Consider the following 20,735-nt stretch of genomic DNA (forward strand, 5'->3'; position numbering starts at 1 on the left):
ACATGTAACAAACTCAAATCAAAATGGATCAAAGATTTAAATATCAAAACAGAAACACTAAATCTACTGGAAGAGAAAGTAGGTAAAAATCTTGAAGACATAGGGGTAGGCAAAGAGTTCATGAACAAAATCCAAACTGCATGGGAAATACTTCAAAGAATCAACAACTGGGATCTCATCTTATTAAAAAGTTTTTGCACATCTAGAGAAATCACCAACAGAGTAAAAAGAATACCCACAAATTGGGAAAAATATTTAGCCAACTGATCCTCAGACAAAGAACTTCTATCTAAAATATATAAAGACCTAAAAAAAAAAAATCAGCCCCCCTCAAATTTAAAGACCCAATCCAAAAATGGGCACTTGAGATGAATACACACTTCTCAGATAAAGAAATACAAATGGCAAATAAATACATGAAAAAATGTTCAACATCATTAGTCATTCAAGAAATGCAAATTAAAACAACAGTGAGATTTCATTTCACTCCAGAGAGAATGGCTATCATCAAGAAATCAACCAATAACAAATACTGGAGAGACTGTGGGGAAAAAGGAACCCTCCTCCACTGTTGGTTCGAGTGTAGACTGGTGCAACCCCTATGGAAATCAGTCTGGAGATTCCTCAGTAAACTAGGTCTAGAGATCCCATTCAACTCAGCTATTTCCCTTTTGGGTATTTTTCCAGAAGAACTACAAACATCATACCACAGTGATATATGTGCACCCATGTTTATAGCTTCTCAAATCTGTAATAGCTAAATTGTGGAAGCAACCCAAATGCCCATCCACTGAGAAATGGATAAAAAAGATGTGGTATTTTTACATAATGGAATATTACTCAGCTATAAAAAAGATAAACTTGAGGATTTCATAGGTAAATGGATGCAACTAGAGTCCATACTCATAAGTCAAATAAATCAGACCACATGTGTAAATACTGTATGGTCTCACTAGTGTAGGAACCTGAAAGAGTAAATAAAATCTGAAAGTATAATAGATATTGTGAAAGGGAAAGAAATTGTTCAAAGAGAGGGAACAACTAGGATGAGGGAAAAGAGAAAAATGAAGAAGGAAAAAAATATATATACACACACAGAGTAACTGAGAGAGTCGTACTACTGACTTCTATTGCTTTACTGAAAAGAACAGTTAATGTTTAATTGTTTGATCAACCTTAAATGCCTATATTTGTTTAACTGAGTAACTAATTTGAAGATAACAATGTGGACAATATGCAATACAATATTTATTGTTAATTTTCTATCACCTTGTCTGAAACTCTGTGTTGTTTCTACTGGTTGGGTGTTGTTTTCTTTATGCCTGTTTGTTTGTTAATATGTTTTCATTCCTTATCTTTAAAAATAAAAAAAAAATAACACCAAAAATAAAACCCCACCAAAACCCATGACATGGGGACAACTGAAAAAGACAAAGCAGGAGGCTCACACCCTGGTGATGTGACAGGGCCTCCCACAAACTCCTGAGAATACGTTTGTTGCTATAATAGCTATCATATCCTGTATGCTGTTTCAACTGCTGTAATTATAAAAAAATGAGAAGAGGGATATGTTGGGGACCACAAATTCACAATGGCTAATTTCACAGACTTCCCCAAAGGATAAACAGAGGTTTAGGATTATCCCTATCACCATTTTGAGATTTCCCCTTATCTCTTTAGGGATGGGCCATCCTCTCCCACCCACTAAGACTAAACTAAAACCACTAAAATTAAAAAAACAAAAAAAAAAAGACAAAACACTCCAGGGCAAGATCCTTCTCAGCATGAGATCATCTCCGCCCAGGATTATCTATTTCCCAATAAGTCACTGACCTCTGAGACTTCCTCTGACCCTGAATCTTCTGCTAGCTCCTCCTATCATTGTACACACCCAATAAATTGTGGCTGGCTTGGGGTGTCTTTGTCTCTGCCCATCCTGAGACACTGACCTCCCAGCTCCCCTTCATGTACTAAAAAAAAAAATAGAAGAAGAAATAATTCTCCTCTATCAGAGAAATGACGTGCGATGAGGATGATGCTAACTAAAGGCCCCAGGGTCAGCAAGACAGCTAGGAACGGCGGGGACTGGGGAGAAGCGGGCAGCGGCCTCTTCAGCCCCCCTGCCAACTCTTTGGGAAACACAGGCCCATCGTTGCCAGATCCTCCATGGGTTCCACAGAAACAAAAATCCCAAGTTTTTATTTGAAATTTTCCAACATTGAGATTTGGCTCAAATTTACAATGTATTATCAAAGCCAGATAAAATATGGCTCTGGCTCACTTGAGACCCAAATAGAGGACAGACACATGAGAAGGAGCTGGGAGGAGTCAGGGGTCAAACTGCAGAGGCCTCTGGAGACCATGGGCTGTAATCCAGCGGTGGCAGAACATTTCGAGAAGAATTCAAATTGGGACACAAAAGGTCACATTTGCTGTGGGTTAAAATGATTACCTTGCTACCACAGGGCTCTGACACCTTTTAAATAGAGCATTGGTCAGCTCTGAGGAGTCCCTGACATGGCCTTTCACACTCTATCTCTTTTAAAGACCAAATGTGTCGTTCTTATTTTCCTAGCGCTTCACTTTTACCTCAGCAAACCTCAGCTGTGCTGTATGCCCCTGCCTGACATCATGTTTAAGTGCCCCTCTTTCTCGCTCTCCAGGAAGACACCTTATAACCTCTCTGTCATCTCCTCAGTGGCAGTAAGTCAGCATCCAGGATGATGAAGGAGGTTTTCACATCCTGACAACGGGCAAAGATTCCAGCTTGCACAGCCTTGCTAATGAGCAGCCGTGCAGCTGTAACCCTCAACCCCAGAGATGGGGCCCCTGAGTCAATCCGAAGATGGCCGTGGAGGAGCGCAGAGCAAGCAGCTGCTCACCTGCCCTGCAGGAGGTGCAGTTGTAAGGCCCACTTCCTTGGCATCCATGGCAGGTGCGGTGGCATGGGAGGCATTGGTTCTTAAATTCAAATTTCCACGAGGGACAGTTCAAAACGCAGCGGCCGTCATCAAAAACCCTAGAAGAAAGGTAGGCTTTTAGAATTTATCAGGATGACCTCCCAGAGTGGTCCTAACTATCAGAACATGTGGTATTCATGTTTTGCTATACAGATCTGATTTCATTTTTCCAGAAACAAAAGGGATGCCTGGGACTGATCATCGCAGAATATGTGAAATATTAGTCACGTACCCATCCTTGGCCCAAGCCTTTGATCCAACAGCAGGCACGCCAGAGACTGGCTGGGGATTCAATCCTGCGTCTGGTTCCAAATAAGTGAACTGGTGCCCACAGGGATTAAACCCATATTGTAGGCCCCAGCCAAATCCAGCCAATAGTCAAGGGAGGGCTCTGAACTTTCAAGATGCTAAGTAAGCCTCTGAATCGAAAGGCTTTGGAAAAATACTCTCATGTTAGTTATCATTTGCCCAGCTTGGCAAGGGAAAGGTCAGCTCCAAGATTCTTGAAGGGCAGAATGAAGCACTGTTTTGCAGCTCAGATTCTACTTATGCACTCGGTTTGTGTATATTGCATATTATCAATGAACTCTGATCTGAATATCACTCTTTTGAAAGTACTTGTGCTCTATAGGTTACTGCAGACTCTTTTTTTGTTAACCAAGCTTGTAAACACTCACAAGGGCACTGTTGATAAGTTAGCATGTGGCTTTGTAAAAGCTTTGGTTCTTTATTCATATAATACATGTCATAATGTCACTGTTAATATTTTCATATGCAAAGTAATCATAAGAGCACATGTGTTTAAGTAAATTGTATCCAAGAATTTTTTGCTAAGAAAAATACAAAAAATGTGTTCATCAAATAAATGCAAGAGTCAGATAGGTAATGTGAATAGATGCAGTGGAGGGGGGAAGGCCACCTCCCGAGTTTGTGATTAAATAGGTTGCAGGACACAGAGGGAACTGATAATTTGCATTTGTGACAGTTTCAGGAATTTCAGCTGTTGCTGACATTACTTGGTCAGGGAACACATGCTTTTGTTTTGTGCCTTGTCATTTATGTTTAAAATTTTATTTTTGTTTTTTTTTTTTTTTTTATTTTTTTTTGGTTTTTCTCCGGTACCGGGAACCGAACTCACGACCTTGTGCTTGCCAGGCAAGCGCTTTGCCACTGAGCTAAATCCCCAGCCCCTTAAAATTTTATTTTTGAATAGTGCATTAATTGTACCCATGAATGGGACACAATGTGATGTTTCAACCCATGCATACAGCACATACTGATCAAATCAATCAGCTACATAACAGGTTATTGTGAACTATAGTTACACCACAGGGCAGCAGAACACTAGAACTTATTTCTTCTGCAGTTTAGCACCAGTTATCCAACCTTTCTCTGTCCCATTTCCCCTCTCACCCTCCTCAGCCTCTAGCAATCACTACTCTATATCGAGATCAATTTGTTCTTTAAACTTCCACATATGAGCAAGAACATGTAGTATTTGTCTTTCTGTGTCTATCTTATTTCTCTTAACACAATGCCCTGCATCCATTCATCCTGCTGGAAATGATGGATTTGATTATTTTACATGGCTACACAGTACTCTGCATTGTGTGCCACTGTGTGTGTGCACACACATGTATACGCACAACAGAAGTTTCCTTATCCAATCGTCTGTTGATGGGCCCCTAGACTGATCCCATATCTTGGCTATTGTGAATAAGGGAGCTATAATCTAGGATTATATGATAGCAGGTATCTCCTGGGTATGATTTCATTATCTTTGGATATATACCCATATTGGGATAGCTGTACCATATGGAAGGTGCACTTAAAGAACCACTGCTCAGTGGTAATCTGGATTATGTGGAGTTTGCTAAGTAAATCTCAAGTAATATATGGATGCTAAATTAGAGTCTCTTAGAGTTTCCATAGAATAGTGTTACTGTAGCTGCTCTATGACTGACTGAGTACATAGTGGCACACATGTCCCCAAGAGCATGATGCTTCCATCAAGCAGGGGAGCTGATAGTCCTGCAAAGGAAAGGGAGGGCTTCCTTCTCTCTCTACGGCCTCCCTCTACTCAGGTATAAAATACCAAGTGTAGGCCGGGAGCAACTTGTTCCTAGGTTGGCCTAAGTTTGTCTAAACTCCACTTTCCAGAGCTGGAGCCAACCCTGCTTGGATGGAAGGTGGGCCACATGGGGTGGTGTAGAGGCATCCTGAATAGTAATTCACGTGCAGTTTTCCATCTAGTTCATTCCCGCATCCTGAAAGTCTATGCCATTTCCATCGGTTTGGAAACAAAAAGGAATTCAAGTCAACAACCTAACACACAAGGCCAACTTATTTCAGGAGCCCCAGCCCATCAGACACCGGTCACTAGACACAGCATAGTGGAGCAAACAATTCTTTCAGCCCCCTGCAGAGCACAGGGCCCCAGCCCCAGGCAGAGAGTCACATAATCTGGTTGTTCCTGTCAAAGCCAGATGTGTGAGGTCTCCGGCATCATGATGTTGAATGGGGTTCCTGTTCTCCCTGCTTAGATTTTTAGCTTTTGCATCAGTGCCAATGGAGAATATCCCAGCCTGGCTTCTGAGTTAGAAAATTTTTCAAGAAATAGCTTGGAGAGAGGCTAGTTTTAAAAACAACATCAAAACTCCAAAACCTTCCTGTAGAGAAGACTGCATAAGAGCAGGATTTGAAACAAGGAAGCTACTCAATGTCCTCCAGAAAAGAAGCAAGGGGTGAGTTTATTCTAGGGGTCCATTTCCTTGCTAAATTTAGTTGAGAAGGGGAAGTGAAGGGCAACGCCATTCTGTCCTTAGGGAAGAGATGATAGATTGGTCTGGGGGAGATTGTTTGTCTTGGGAGTGGAAACCTAATACTGCCAACGGGAACCACTGATGCTGTTCCAGACACGGGAGAAGATAGGAGGCATAACGTTTCCAAGTTTATTCGGAAAGGGGCACCGTTCTGAACTTATTTTAAAAGGGTGTCAAACATATAATTGTGCTTAACACTTCCCTCTTCCTGTGTTCTAAGGGAAATTTATACGATGTGCCCAATTTTTTAAGAGTATGAATCTCTCTAAAGAGATAGAGGAATAACAAGCACACCTAGGCAAAGGCAGTGAATTACATCACGCCTCTACACACTCCAGGCTTCTGAAGAGAAACTGCCAAGATACTAAAAGTTCTGTTTCAAGTGTCACAGTTTTCTACAGGCAACAGATTCTCCCAGTGAAGAAAAATGACACTTCACTCTATGAAACTAGAAAATAGGGCTGATAAAAGTGTTCTTTAAAATGTCAAGGTATCTTTGGGACCACCATCATCCAACACATGGATTCCTGAGACCCCTAGGCAAGCTGTCTCTATGGAAGGGCTTCTCTTCTCTTCCTGCTCGTGCTTGCTCTTGACCTCAGAGATGGGGATGCATCCCAGGTCCAACAGAGCTCAAAGCAAAGAAGAAGAGGGTAGAACCGAGTGGTAAACAGCTGGGCAGACATGATCTCAGTATGGGCTCTGAATATTCCAGAACCCCCGGGTGTGTGTGTGTGTGTGTGTGTGTGTGAGAGAGAGAGAGAGGGGGGGGGAACTGTCATGGAAGAGATAGCAAGTCAGGGTTAGCTGATTGCGCTGACTGTTGTCATGGCCTAATTAGAGTAATCACACCAGCACTTAATGTACCTTCTTGGTGCCTTAATGTTCTAACAGAATGAAGTCTGGTAAAAAGTCTTATTTTTCTCTGAATTCACTGAAACAGATCAATTAAAATGTTGAAACCTGAGTAAGAATAGAGGTAACTTTTAAACGGTTTTAATTGGTTTATTGACTTCATGTCTCCTTCAGTACAGGGCTGGACAACGAGTTCGGGAAAGGAGGACCACAGCATTTCAGAGCTTTGGATGTTGGATACATTTGATCCCTCCAAGTTTTCAATTGTCTTTGAGGAGCTAAATCCACAGTTTTATAGAAATCTCAGGGGAAACTACAGAATGGAGAGATTATTCCCCAAAAGGTGATTTCCTATAAAACAACTTAAGGTTTAAATTTCCTTATTTTTAAAAATGTAAACAAAAAATAAAAAATGCATTGTGGAAAAATTTAAACATATACAATAGTAAACATATATAGTCATATAATACATATATATAAAAGACTTATCAGTGCCCTGCTCCATGTAATCATCATTCAGTTTTAACAATTATCAACCCCTGGCTAGTCTTATTTCATCTACCTTCCCACCAATTTACTTCCATCCCATATAATTTTGCAGCAAACCTGCAAGATAAATGTTAATATTCTTCTCCCAGATGACAGCCCTTTGAAGATTATTTTACCAGGATCTGAGCTATCCAAAGGCTTAAGAACAGGAAAAAACAAAGTGAGACCAACTGTCCTGATTATTTTGTTTGTCTCCCCTTCCCCCCAGCCCAGATTCACTTTCTACCACTCTCTGTCCTGTTGTTTACTGTGTCCTGCAGGTGAACTCAGTGCATATTACATCTCGAGCCCACTTATCCTCAGCTGTGAGTTGTATTTCCCATTGGCCTCCAGTTAGTTTCAGACAAGAGGAAACACCTGTTGGAGATCTGCATGCAGGGAGGAAGAGACTGGGGCTATTTATCAGCCCCTGCTGCAAGCTGCTCCCTATGTCTAGGGCAGGGCAGAAGTTCTGTCTTTTACAGCTCCCACCACTGCTAGGTGTCTTCTCTTCCATGGGCCCATTTCTTACTTCAGAGATAGGATATTAAAGATTCCCCACTATTTCTGTTCTTATTTTCTGCACTTGCCTATGTATTTTCATTACCAAAGCTACACGTGCTCATGATAAAAAGAAAATGCAAATTCAAGCTTACAGTAATGCTTCTCCTTCAGGCCAAGCCCAATACACTTCTCAATTGAATGTGGGCTATTCTTTTTTTATTAGTATGTGCTTGTAGTATAAGATGTTCACATTCTTCTTGGGGGTTATGCGCTATATTTAACATATCTTCATTCTTCTCATTGCCTTTCCCCTCCCCACCCTACTCCCACCTCTGGATCCTCTTTCCCCATTTTCCTTGCTATTGTTACCAATTTTTTTTAGTTCATGTTTGAGTCATATAATGGCTGTAGGTAGCTGGCACATGTATAGGATTATACACTTATCCAATTCAATAAAACAGGTTATTTTGGGGGAATAAAAGGACAAACATCATAGTACCTGCTTGCAAGGATAGGCCCAGGGAAGAACTAGGACAAAACAACTACTGTGCGAAACAGAGGGAATGTCCATTGCAGAAATGCAAAGCCCTCATCACTGCAGCAGCCTCATCCCACTGGTCTGCAGAGAGATCTGCTTCCTACACCTTTAGCTGAGTGGTGGCAAGGTCATTCATTCAAACTCCCAGCAGCCAACAAATATTAAGCAGTAGAATTAGAGAAGCATTGGCCAAAATCACAGCAGGACCCCCACACTTTTTTATTAGGAATGCCCAGTGTGTTAGCTTACAGCATGCACATGTGTCCTATTCCCATTCTCACTCAATAGTTAGTTATTGAATGCCTACTGTTTTTATTAGTACTGTGGTAAGTACAGGAGATACAAAGGTGAGCATCTCAAGGAGCTCGTGGTCTCATAAAGAAAGGTACTTGTGAGCAAACATCTTTGAAGGTACTAGTGCTCTGGGGGAAGCTTCTATGAAGCAAAGAAGCATAAAGGAGGAAGGTCAATGGTACTGGCAGGAGGTCATAAATGGTTTCAGAGACAGTTTACCCTTGATTTGATTCTAAAAATGAGGAGACATTTGCCCAGCAGGTGAAAGTGGTGGTTGAGAGATGAATGTGCAGAATGGAATGGAAGCACCATCTTCATTGATGAGAAAGGCCTCCCAGTGTCCAGGAAACTGTTCCTCGCAGAGGGTAGTGGGTGTCATGGGGAGAGGCTGCTACAGAGGTGGGCTGTGGCCAGACCAAGGAGAATATCTGTCATAGGAAAGTGGCTCTGTTTCCCACAGGCCCACTCGGTGTGCTGAGGTGGTTAGCACCTTCTCTCTCCACCTGTAACCCAGGACTCCTATCCCCAGGAGACACAGAGAGGCCGCTCACCTTGTGATGAAGCAGCTGGTACACTCTTCCTGGGTTGGCCCCCGGCACTTGGCACACGAAGCATCACAGACCTGGCAGCGACCGTGCTCATCAATATATTCTCCTGGGGGAAAAAATTAAGTCATTTACTTCATTTCTACACGATGAGACTGCCTGAGCTGTCAGTCTGGGAGCAGCCATGGCTCTCTCTATGGCTGCCTGGAGCCCTGGAGAGAACACACACAGAGAAAAGAGGCCCTGAATGCCTCAGTGATCAGGGCTAAATCCTGACTTTATCACAACAACTGCTCCTTCCCCTGTGGCCCTAGAAGCTGGAACCTTATAAGTTTGGGGCAAAGACAGGATTTTTGGACCTAGTCAACATATGTTACAGATTTTATAAATAGGGGAGGCCACAGGGGGCTCCTCACTAGACCCCTTTACTTATTTCTTACTGACTTCCTCGTTGAAAGCTAAGGCCATAGGCTTACAGAGGCCATTATTGTCATGATCCAATACAAGCGGTGAGCAAGACTCACCATATCTTGTCTACACATGCCTGAGTGGGAGGGACTGTGGTTACTGGTCAGGAATGGGAGTTGAGTCTTGGCTGACATTTGGCAGATATGAGCTGCATCTTATCCTGCAAGAGTAACAAGGAAGAAATAGCCAGCTAATGCTTCCTTAACTGGAAAGTTTATCTTTCTCAAGGAAAGACACATATGAGGTCTTGCCACAGAGGTAAGTCTAGCCTCACAGATGTCTTTTGAACATTTGGTAAATTACTCCCACGGCAAAAGTAGAAGAGAGAGGTCAACTTCACTGAAGGTGCTAATCTAAAAGCAAGCCTCCACTCAGTGAATTCCACCCTTCTGTCCATGCCATATTCATCCTCCCCTGCCTTTGTCTGAAAGGAAATCAACATGCTTCTTCAGCCAAATCCAGGAAGCCAATTTTCTTGGTTTGGAAACAAATCATGCTCAGAAAATATAGTTTTGGGTTTTAGCAGTCATAACCTTCCCTCAGCCCCACACTATCCCCAACTGTGACAGCCCTGTAAACATCTGAACATTGTCACTCTGAGATCCAGCTGGTGTGATGAGGTAGGACGACCCACCCATGGTTTACTCAAGCTGTCTCACTGTTACTGTATGAGTTACTGCCTGATTCATTGTGGCTGCATTGAGAAAAACCCTGGAAATGTAGACTTGACTGGTGAGGGATGAAGGGAAATTCGTACGGGACTGGTGTACCGTTTGGAAAGGTGAACCTAACACACGTGAATCTTCTACTTGCTAGAACTGAACAGCAAAGATAGAAATGAAGAGACTGGCAGAACTCGCCCATGCACAGCAGGAAAGTCTTTTGCATTTGTAAAATTATTCTGTGAATTTAGCTAACTGAAGGGGAAAGGGACAAATTTGGAGCAAGCAAACATTTAACAGCAGCACACCCTGCACACTTTGGACTAGATCTCCTAAGTCTCCTAATTATTACCAAGGCACAATGTGGACCAGGAATCTGGCATATTACTTTTAGAATGGAATTGTGGTTCTTAGCTTAGTAGTGGAGACCTAGCCTTCAGAGAGTATATAACCATCAGGGATAAAGAATGCAGGTATGAGGGCTGTTACTGCCCAAATGGTCGAGTGGTAACTGAGACACAGCTCCTGTTTGCCGCACCTTGCTGTGTACTGGTGTTACTGCCCTTGCCTCTGAAGGGGACATCTTCCATTAACTCACACGAAGATGTTGAATGGATTAGTAATCTTGGTAATCAGCTGTTGCAAGGCAGGAAAAACTGTGACTTCTATCTAGTAGGACTGGTGATTTTAGGTTTAGACTGTCACAATACAAGGATCATATGTGTGCAGCCTTCTTTTTATTTATTTAGCATCTCCTATTCAACATAGTTATTGCCCTTGCTATTATTTTTTCCACAGTTGTTACACGAGGCAAAACCAGTTGAGTATATGACTATAGTCCAGGCACCAGAAGATCAAAAATGAGGATCCAGGGCAGACCAGGTGGGAAGAAGTGGATCTTGCCTATAAGGACCAGTACAAAATATTTGTGTTTATAGAACTGGCTGCATTGATGTGTCTTTCCAAATGTATATGCTGGGTGGAATAGGAATAGGAGAAGGTCACAGAGACTTCAAAACCCAAAGACAGTATATTCTAGAGAAAAGCGGCTCATAGCTTAGCTTCTTTCTTCATTCATTCATTCATTCATTCATTCATTCACTAATTCATTCTGTGGATGTTTTTTGAACATCTACATATATACCAGATACTAGGTGAGATTTTGAGACTCATGAATTAGGTTTTCAAAGGTTTGTGGGAAGAATGATTGTAAGGAAGTAGTTATAACCCAAAAGCTAGCTAGCAGCCTCTATTTTCTTAATCTGAAGACTAACATGGGAGAGCAAGAGCATTTGTTGAACTTTGGTAGGTCTTTGCAGACCTGGAGTCAAAGACATTGCCACACCTTGGCATCAGCATTTGCAGGCACCAACACAGTGATCTGGTTTTTTTACCTCCTCATATTCACTCACCTTCATCCCCACTGTGTAGCAGTGCTAGAGTATGCTTTCAAACTACAACCACATTGCTCTGCTGAGTCAGCATCTGCAAAGGTGGTCCTGAGGATTATCCAAAGTCTTTGCTATAATTACAGATGGCACTTCTAGGTCAGATAAGGGTTACTAGGATATTACTGTGGAAATATAAAATTCTTTCTCTCTGGCCTCATTGGCTTCCATAAACCAGTATGTGGCAATAATATCTTGGCTGTGTATTTTCTCTATCTACCTGAATGTAACAGCTTCTGTTAGATTCATAAAGGGCCTCCTCAGATATAGTGACCACTAACCATTGCCTGTCTCCAAGATTTCTAAACAGAACATTGTTATGTCCCCACTATGATTCTATATTACCACAGAGGCTCCCTACAATGATGTGGTCACCCTTCATTCATTTTTTAGCTCTTCCTCGAATTCCTCACTCAGGCTAGGTCAAGCCACTCTCAAACTCAAGTTCTATCCATTCTTGCTCTGAAGGAGACATTTCTTCTAATTTGCTGATGAGATATCTGAATTCCCTCCACTTCCTGTTTCTCAATGTCAAAATTTCTCTCTGCAGTCTCCTTGAAGGCTCACTTATCTCCATAGTCTCTGAGCAGGATATATCCCTTCTGGCAATTGTCAGCTCTCTGTCAATGGTGTTTATCTTCTTTCCTGAGGTAATTTCTTGGCCAATTCCTCTGTCTTCAATCTCTTCTTCACATCTCCCATTGTTGTTAGACTTACAAAATATCTCTTCGAACCTCAAATTTTTCAAAGCCCTTTTCCTCCCTGATAAGTGACTCTGAAAACTTGTCTTTTTTCTCCTGCTACTTGGAAACAAAACGGAGAAAACGTCATGACCTTAAAGCTTATGTAAGAGAGTCACCGAAGGACAACTACGTGGTTCTTCATTCTGCGCGCCTCCTCACTTCCGAGTAAGCTCTGGCTTACAACAGATGAGAAGACAGAGACCTGCCCCAATTCTCTTATTTATGTAGATGTCCAATTAGTTACATAAACAACTGCCCCAGCCCTTCCAGGCACAAGTTTTCCACTGCGCATTTGGAACTGAAGAAGTCAGATTCCAAGGACATTGGGGAGTAGGTTTTTTTGAGTTGTTGGAGCAGCAAATTCTTGTCATCTGTCTTCGTTGCACAATGAAGTTGAATGTTTATGACAGGCATGATATACACAATTCTTAGAAAAAGTCACTTTTAGGAGAGACGTCAGGAGCCAGTATTTTGTTCTTTCCCTCATCCTGACATCTTTATTTGATATTATTATGTTCAAATCATCTTTCTCATTCCATCAAAAATTTTCCATTCCTCTTTTAGTTCCTTTCTTATTCTATCCCATAAGAGTTCAAAGGCCACTAAGGAAGTAGGGTCACACAGGGAGCAAAGAAGCACACCTTGAGATTTGAAGACATGACTTTAAAATGAGTATTTGTGAATTTAAGAAGATACAAGCAACTGACTCCCTTTGCTTGCCCTACCCGGATAATATTGCAAAATGTCAACAAGTCTGAGTTATACACAAACCCTATGAAGTCATGTAGGAAAGGTGAATGTGCATTACATCATCCCAGGCACCAAATGTGATTGAAACATAATAATCATTAGGTTTTTATGGTCAGAATAGGTTCATGCTAGGAAGCTATGTTGTGATGAAGAAAGGCTCTGATGTCATACATGGAAATGTCACAGTGAAACCCACAAATTTATACAATTAATATGAGTTAATATTAATATTAATAATGATAAGCATAAAAAGAAATGCTATGCTATCTTTTATTTTTTTATTTTTATTTGTTTTTTGGTTTTTCTCTGGTACCGGGAACCGAACTCATGACCATGCGCTTGCCAGGCAGGCTCTTTTGCCGCTGAGCTAAATCCCCAGCCCTATGCTATCTTTTATATCTCATAAAATATTTCATTATTGATTAGAATCATATCTATTATAGAATTTATGCAAATAAATATATACCATAGTAAACATTTAAGTAAATAGATTGTGATATGAGCTTAATGTATATTAATAAACACCTAAGTAAATAGATTGTGATATGAGCTTAATGTATATTTTTAGGCAGGAATAAAAACTAATGAAAATTCAGGTGCTTGGCTTTTGACCTGGTTATTTTACTGAGCAACTTTGTGTACTGAATTATCTTTAGAACTCTGGGAAAATCTTATTTATGTACCTTATTACACAAATGTCAGGAATCATAGGGTGACTTTATTGAATAATTCCATAATCATCCTATAATTCTATAATAATTCTGTAAGTTCTAATTAAAAACTATAATCCCTTTGTAAAGTTGCTAATATGTAATTCCAACTTATTATACTACTCTGTGAAGTCAATTTTCATGGAAAAAAAATCACTCATTTATTACTTTCCATCAGCTACAATAAATGCTCAGCAACACTTTCAACTAATTATATGCTAATGAAATAAGTCAGTTTTTAAAGCCTCGTTAAGCATGAAGTTTTATAGCAAGGCTCAAAATATGAGGCCATCAACTAAGACTGCAACATTTTTAAAGTCTATACAATCATTCAGCCTTAAAAAGGAAGGATATTCTGACAGATGCTTCGGCAGGGATGAACCTTGAAGATATTATGTTAAATGAAATAAGCCACTCAGAGAAGGACAAACATTTCATGAAATTCCCTAGAGTCATAGAAGTCATTGGAACAAATAAGAATGGTGCTTTTCAAGGACTAGCCAAAGGCAGAAGTGGGAATTATTGTTTTGTGGGCACAGAAGTTCAGTTGGGAAAGTTGAGAATGTTCTGGAGAAGCATAGTGGTGATGGCTGTACCGCAGTGTCAAAGTATTTAATGCCAATAAACTGTACACTAAAAACAATTAAATGATAAATGGTATGCTATGTATATTTGACCACAATTTTTAAAAGCCCACCCAATGAGTTTTGTTCCTTAACAAGAAAATACTTAGTATTAACCAAAAAACTCAGAATTATCTGCCTTTGGGGATGGGTATAAGAGCATCCATTTTTGGGGGTGCCAGTCAGTTGAACCGAGGCTTGGGAGACCTTCTGTGACAATGGGAATAGAAGGACAGATGGGAGATATGTGACAGATGGGAAACTCTGTTGTGTCCTTCCTCAGGATCCTCGACAAGCAGAGGGAACACAGGCAGCTAGAAAGGAACACTATATCGGCAGCTTGGAAGTGTCCAGGGGCCACTACCTCCCTAACCCAGTGCACATGGGCTCTTCCGGTAGACAAGGTGTCCTTCCTTCCCTGCTCCCACTGCTGTTCCCTTTTAGGCACTGGCATGGAGCTGTGTGGTCTGTTCAGATATTCTGTCTGCTCCCCTGCCCCCTAGGAGTTGGCTCTACTGCAAAAAGGACCGATTGTCAATTATGGATTCACACACATACAAATAATTTGTTTACATATTTGTTCAAAGAGTAAAATTAAGAGTTGACTCTTATCTTCCACATTTTTGGGGGCCTCAGTCACAGTCAGGAGGCTAAAGATAATGTATCCAAAATGAAGTCTTGACCAACACAGCTGAATATAGTGGTGTTGTAGCAACTGCACAGCTCCCATTCACTGATACTTAACACATTATAATCACTGTACTATATAATGTTTAACTTAAACAACAGTCCCTTTTACAAGTGAGACACTGAGGCTCAGGGAGATTCAACAGCTTGAAAAAATGTATTCAACTAAGCAAGTTGTTTTACAGGTGCAGAACTTCATTTGGGAAGGATGACAATGTTCTGGAGATGTAATGGTGAGGTTGCACAGCAATGTGAATGTATTTAATGCCAATAAACTGTACACAATATGGTGAATAGTTAATGACAATGTATTGTATATTTAGAAATCCCTAAAAGAATAGATTGTTAAATGTTTCACTACATAAAAGATAATAAGTATGTGAGGCAACACATATGTATTGAGCTCAATTTAGCCATCCCACAATGTACATATATTTTAAAACTTCAACAAAGCAAGTAATAAAGTTGAGTTGTGTGGCCCAGGTGTGACTAGCCTTGAACCTGAACTCATACTCTCTCTACAATATTTCTCTGGTACAGATTTAGTTCACTTCTCAGTGTTTGAAATAGCTTTTGCTATTTGTAAAAACGGTGAGCTGAGTACATGCTTCACCTCATCTCCTTGGCCAAGTAATGGTACAAAAAGGTTCACTATGGAAATAAATGGATGTTGAGCGGGCATGTTGTACAAATAAGATTTATTCTGTAATTGAATACATGATCTAAATTTATTTTCTCTGATAAAATGACCACCATTTACTAAAAGGTAATTTTATGTGTCAAATAAACTGAATTTTACAGGCAAGCTTGTCCAGCCAATTGGGTGGTAATCTCCTAAAATGACTTAAAATTTCTTTATAAGCCTGGTGTGGTGGTGCACGCCTGTAATTCTAGCACTTGGGAGGCTGAGATAGGAGGATCGTTGTGAGTTCAAGGCTAGCATGAGCTACAAAATGAGTTCAAGGCCAGCCTGAAATGCATAGCTAGACTCTGTCTCAAAGAGACAAAAAAAAGTCTTTATGAATTAATAAAATAATTTGGATAGGGCTCTCTGCACAGTGATTTTTCTATACTGTTTAACTTCTGTCTAAAAATGAAATAAAATGTTGCCCCAAAATAACTTACAACCACAATTATGGTAACATCTTTTGGAGTCCCAATTTATATGAAAGTGTATGGTACATGGAAGTTCTTGTATATATTTTCCTTAATTAACAAAATTTGGGATTGCCTCTGTGTTCATAAAGTTTAAGTCCTAGAATGAAGATGCTGGAATTACAAAGACGAGGAGAGACAAGTAGCACATGATTTCACTTATATGTGCAGTTCAAAATGTTGTCCTCATAGAAGAGAGTGGAATGTTTGTTTCTACTTCCTGGAGTTAGGGTGCACTGAAGGTGTTGGTCAAAGGGCAGAAAGTCTCAGTCTGACAGGAAGAATAGCATCAAAAGCTCTATTGTACAGCACAGTGACTATAGTTAATGACAATGTATTGCATGTTTGGGAAGCCCTAAATGAGTAGATCTTTAAGTGTTTCACCACACAAAAAAATAATAGGTATGTGAGGTAACACATATGCTAATTAGCTCAATGTAGCAATCCTACAATGTATACATATTTCAAAACATCATACCATACACCATAAATATTTATAATTTTGTTTGTTAATTAAGAAAAAAAAGATATCAAAGAGTTAGTTCCAAGACCTGGCAAACCCAAGGCAAGAAAAGGGCACACGCGTGATTATTATCTGGAATTAGACAAAATAAATTTACAAACCCTGTCACTGAACTGTGGCCGAGGGAAATCAAGGAAACATTCTTGTAAGATGAGTGTGACAGATAGAAATCCATTTATTGCCCACCTGAGTTGAGTAAAATTTCTTGAGTCTATTGAGTGAACTGTCTTTGAATTTGTGTGAGCCGGAAAATTTCACAGATTTTGCTAGTGCACTCAGTCTTTTAACTCATCAAACTTTGGATTTTTATCCCCCAAACATTTGCTCTATTTGTGGAACTCTCATGGGAAACAAAGACACAGTATCTGATATATTCACAGTGAGGTGACATCTAGGTTTTTATACACAGCCACAGAAGTAAGGTACCATAACTAGACAGAAGAACTTTATTTCCAGTCATCCCTAAAAGACTCTTCTGAAGAAGTGGATGACCGGGGAGTACGAGAGGTGGGGTGCTTTTCACTGGGTGATGCAAGCTGGCAGGAAGGGTAGGGCTGAGTAGTGCTTCTACCAGGTTGAAGCCATCCATGGGGAGTAGTGCCTCTGTGCCACCCACAGGGATCAGGGCTATCGTGCCTCAGGGGATGTGCCATTTCCCTTTCTGGTCTCTTTGATGTGATGAAGGTAGGTGAGCGGTCCACAGAACCTTCTTGACACTTCTGAACTATACAAAGCTGCCAGGGGGCAGAGGGTTAATACCCTGTCTTAGTCACCTTCTTGTCCCTCGGACAAAATACCCAATATCCATAATTTAAAGGAAGAGAGGTTTATTTTGGCTCATGGTTCCAGTACATAGTTCATTGGCTCCAAGGCAGGAACAGAAAAAGAGGAATAGTAGAGGAAAATGTCCTCAATCTATGGCAGCCAGGAAGCAGAGGGGATGAGCCAGGGACAAGAATACACCCCTCTAGGTCATGGCCCCAGTGACCCACCTCCAAACAGGTCTCACCTCCTGATGGCACACTGAGCTACAGAACTCAACAAGGGAAGGATCCACTGGTGAGTATAGCACGCCATGGTCCACACACAGGAGAACTGGGGGGACTCTTTAAAGATCTAAATCATAATCTGTCCCAAGTCCTTCTCATGGAGCTTACTAAGATCAAAGTATTTCCCACTGTCATGTTAGTCCTGAAAACCACAGGTGAGACTTGCTATCATGCACTTTCATTTCTGTGATTACTCAAAGACCTTCTCTGACAGCTGTTCTAACTCGATCTGAAACCCCTTCCAGGTAGGGCTGTGAGAGCGTTCCTCACTCAGTGGCCCAGTGGGGAGAAACATCATCAGTGCTCGCACCTGCTCTTCCTCTGTACAAAGCACAGGAAGCACTCCTTCATCTTTTCTCTCCTGCACTCCTGTAGCCTTTGCTTATATCCTGCCTTCATGTCCTCAGATAGTTCAGCCTCATCTCTAGTTCAGAGAAAAGAGAAGCTCCTGGGAAGAGGAAGAATTGAGTTCCAAGTTCTAGGGCTCTTGCTGTACAGCAGCCAATCACTGCTCTGGGAACTGGCAGTTCATTCTTTAATTGGGGTGTCATTAGTACAGCGCCTCCATCAACTGTGGATGCTGCCTTCTAAGAGATCTGCTGGTTCATGTAGTGACAAGTGCATAGGAGCCTTTGCACCCCGGAGACCACAGTGTCTTGGCCACTGGGGAAACATTTCATTAGTCAGGTTGCCATATGTTTTATTGGGAGTGACTAAATTGTACTTTTCAAACAGCCTAAGTATGTGAATAATGAAGGGAACCCTAGTTTGCCCAGTGCCTGTATTGTGTCTTCATAGCAGGAAGCACTATTGTGGGTAATTGCACAAAATTTGGAGTCATCCCGACCTGGGGTTGATTTTTGGCGCCCCGCTCAAGCTGTCTGAAATTAATCAAGTACATATTTCCCTGACATTCCTTTTCTGTAAAGTGTGGATAATAATCTCCCATAGGATGTGGTGGAATTCAGATGAGAAAACAGACCTAAAGCATCTTGCACAATTGATGGCAAAATTTTTGTTGTGATTATCAGGTACTTTAATGTGTTATATCATTAAATCTCTGAAAATAATGTAGGATAGCTAGGAACTATCAGCTTCATTTGATCAAGTAAAGCGTGCTGGTATCAGAATGTTAACTCTCTGACTATCATTCAAACCCTGTTCATACTGGATTCCAAACTGTACTTTTCCACCACTCCTGAGGGGATTTGAGGAATGGATTGGCTGCGTATGTGGATGGCAATGAGGCAGCTAAGATTAATGACCCTGTGGACCAAGAACAATGACCTCGCAAAGCAACTGAGATGCAAAATGCAACCTACACAAGTTAGTTTTTACTATTAGCAGCCCCTTGAAGACAGTCTCCCTGTTTCCAGCGAAACCAGCTCCTTCTAAAGTTTGCTGCCGGGCATGGTGGCACATGCCTGTAATCCCAGCACTCGAGAGGCTGAGGCAGGAAGATCATTGTGAGACCTGCCTGGGCTACAAAGTGAGTTCAAGGCCAGCCTGAAGTGCATAGTGAGACCCTGTTTCAAAAAAAGAAAAAAAAAAGTTTGCTGTGGAAAATGCTAGAGTCATGGGTGTGCTCTGCCCAGGCCCCTGAAGTCCAAGTCTGTCTGAAATGGGTGCATCTCTGTTCAATCATGTTTCTTCCCAGTGCAGTTTCACTAAATTAGACTCAGAACTTAGGATTCTTGGTCCTAATGTCGGGTAGTCATTGTTCTTAAGTCATTTGCTTTTTCTTCAAGTGAATGGACAGGGGTGGAATTTGCTTCCTTCCTGGACAGGTAGCAGAACAAGTTGGTTGGTTTCCTCTGTCAGTTTGGATGGAACACATAAACAGCTGAACACAAAAGTGAAGGCAGTGGTGTGTGCATATACGTGTGTATCCTGTGTAGGTAGAGGTAGGAATAGGGAAAGTAGTATTTTGAGGTAGGAGACCTCAGCATCCCTGGGTGTCAGAGAGAATCTCAAGTGTTCCCCTGCCTACCCAATGTCCTTCATGTTGTTATGGTTTATATCTAGATGTCCTCCCAAAGCCTCACACTCTCATAGGTGAAACTTTTGGGAGGTGGCTGGACCATGAGTGTGTGATGCTGGATTAGGGTGCATGATACTGGATTAGCCCAGTGATTAGTTTAGTATTGTTCTGGGTGTGGGTGATGGACTTCCTGAAGAGGGAAGACCCTTCCCGGGTGTTAGTAGCTCCAGCCAATGGGCTTGTAGCCTGGAGGGAATAAACGAGGGAACATTAAAGAAGACTCATTGATTCCTGCTTACCATGCCATGGATTGTTTCTCTTCTGCCATGCCCTTCTTCCATGCTGCTCTGCCATGCTGCTCTGCCTTGAAGCCAACCCACTATGGAGATTTGTAAAACCTCTATAAACTGTGAACCAAAATAAAACTTTCCTCTTTTAACTTGTGGATATTGTGTACTTTCTCCTAGCAACAAGAAAGTACCTGAGACCCCATGGCTTGCATCTTATCAGAGCTTTCGGCAGTCCAGAGCCTGTTATCTGGGACTAGAACTTCTTGGACCCTCACTACAAAGAGAATGCCATGCCTCCTTTCAAGATGCCTTTTATTTGCACTGTTTCTGTGGTCATGAGCTGTTACCTCCCCAGTCAAAGTAATGCCTTCCTTTGAGAGGCAGGAGATGGGTTAAGTTCTTCTATCTTGAGCCAGATTCCTACATGTGAACCCCTTCCTTGCCTTGGCTAGCTGTGTAAATTCGCATAATTTATGTAACCTCTCTGAGTCTAGGTCAACTCAACTGTAAATGAAATAATCATAGATACTGTCTTCATTACTTTCCTTGTTGCTGAGACAAAATACCTAATGTTCAAAGTTAAGGGAGGAAAGGTTTATT

At 41.3% G+C, this 20,735-nt stretch overlaps 1 protein-coding gene across 1 annotated transcript in view; it reads right to left on the bottom strand.

Annotated features, from left to right (window-relative positions):
* The window catches only part of Pcsk5 (proprotein convertase subtilisin/kexin type 5), a gene marked incomplete at its 5' end in the record, with an annotated part of 418,607 nt that overhangs the window by 96,052 nt on the left and 301,820 nt on the right, over nt 1-20,735 (bottom strand). Inside the window, 2 exon segments of the mRNA XM_005408309.2 lie at nt 2,883-3,019; nt 9,053-9,155. Of these exon segments, the coding sequence (XP_005408366.1) occupies nt 2,883-3,019; nt 9,053-9,155 (240 nt within the window).

Source organism: Chinchilla lanigera, unplaced genomic scaffold (assembly GCF_000276665.1).
Source record: "Chinchilla lanigera isolate Chin_1 unplaced genomic scaffold, ChiLan1.0 scaffold00111, whole genome shotgun sequence".
In the NCBI taxonomy this organism is placed as follows: Eukaryota; Metazoa; Chordata; class Mammalia; order Rodentia; family Chinchillidae; genus Chinchilla; species Chinchilla lanigera.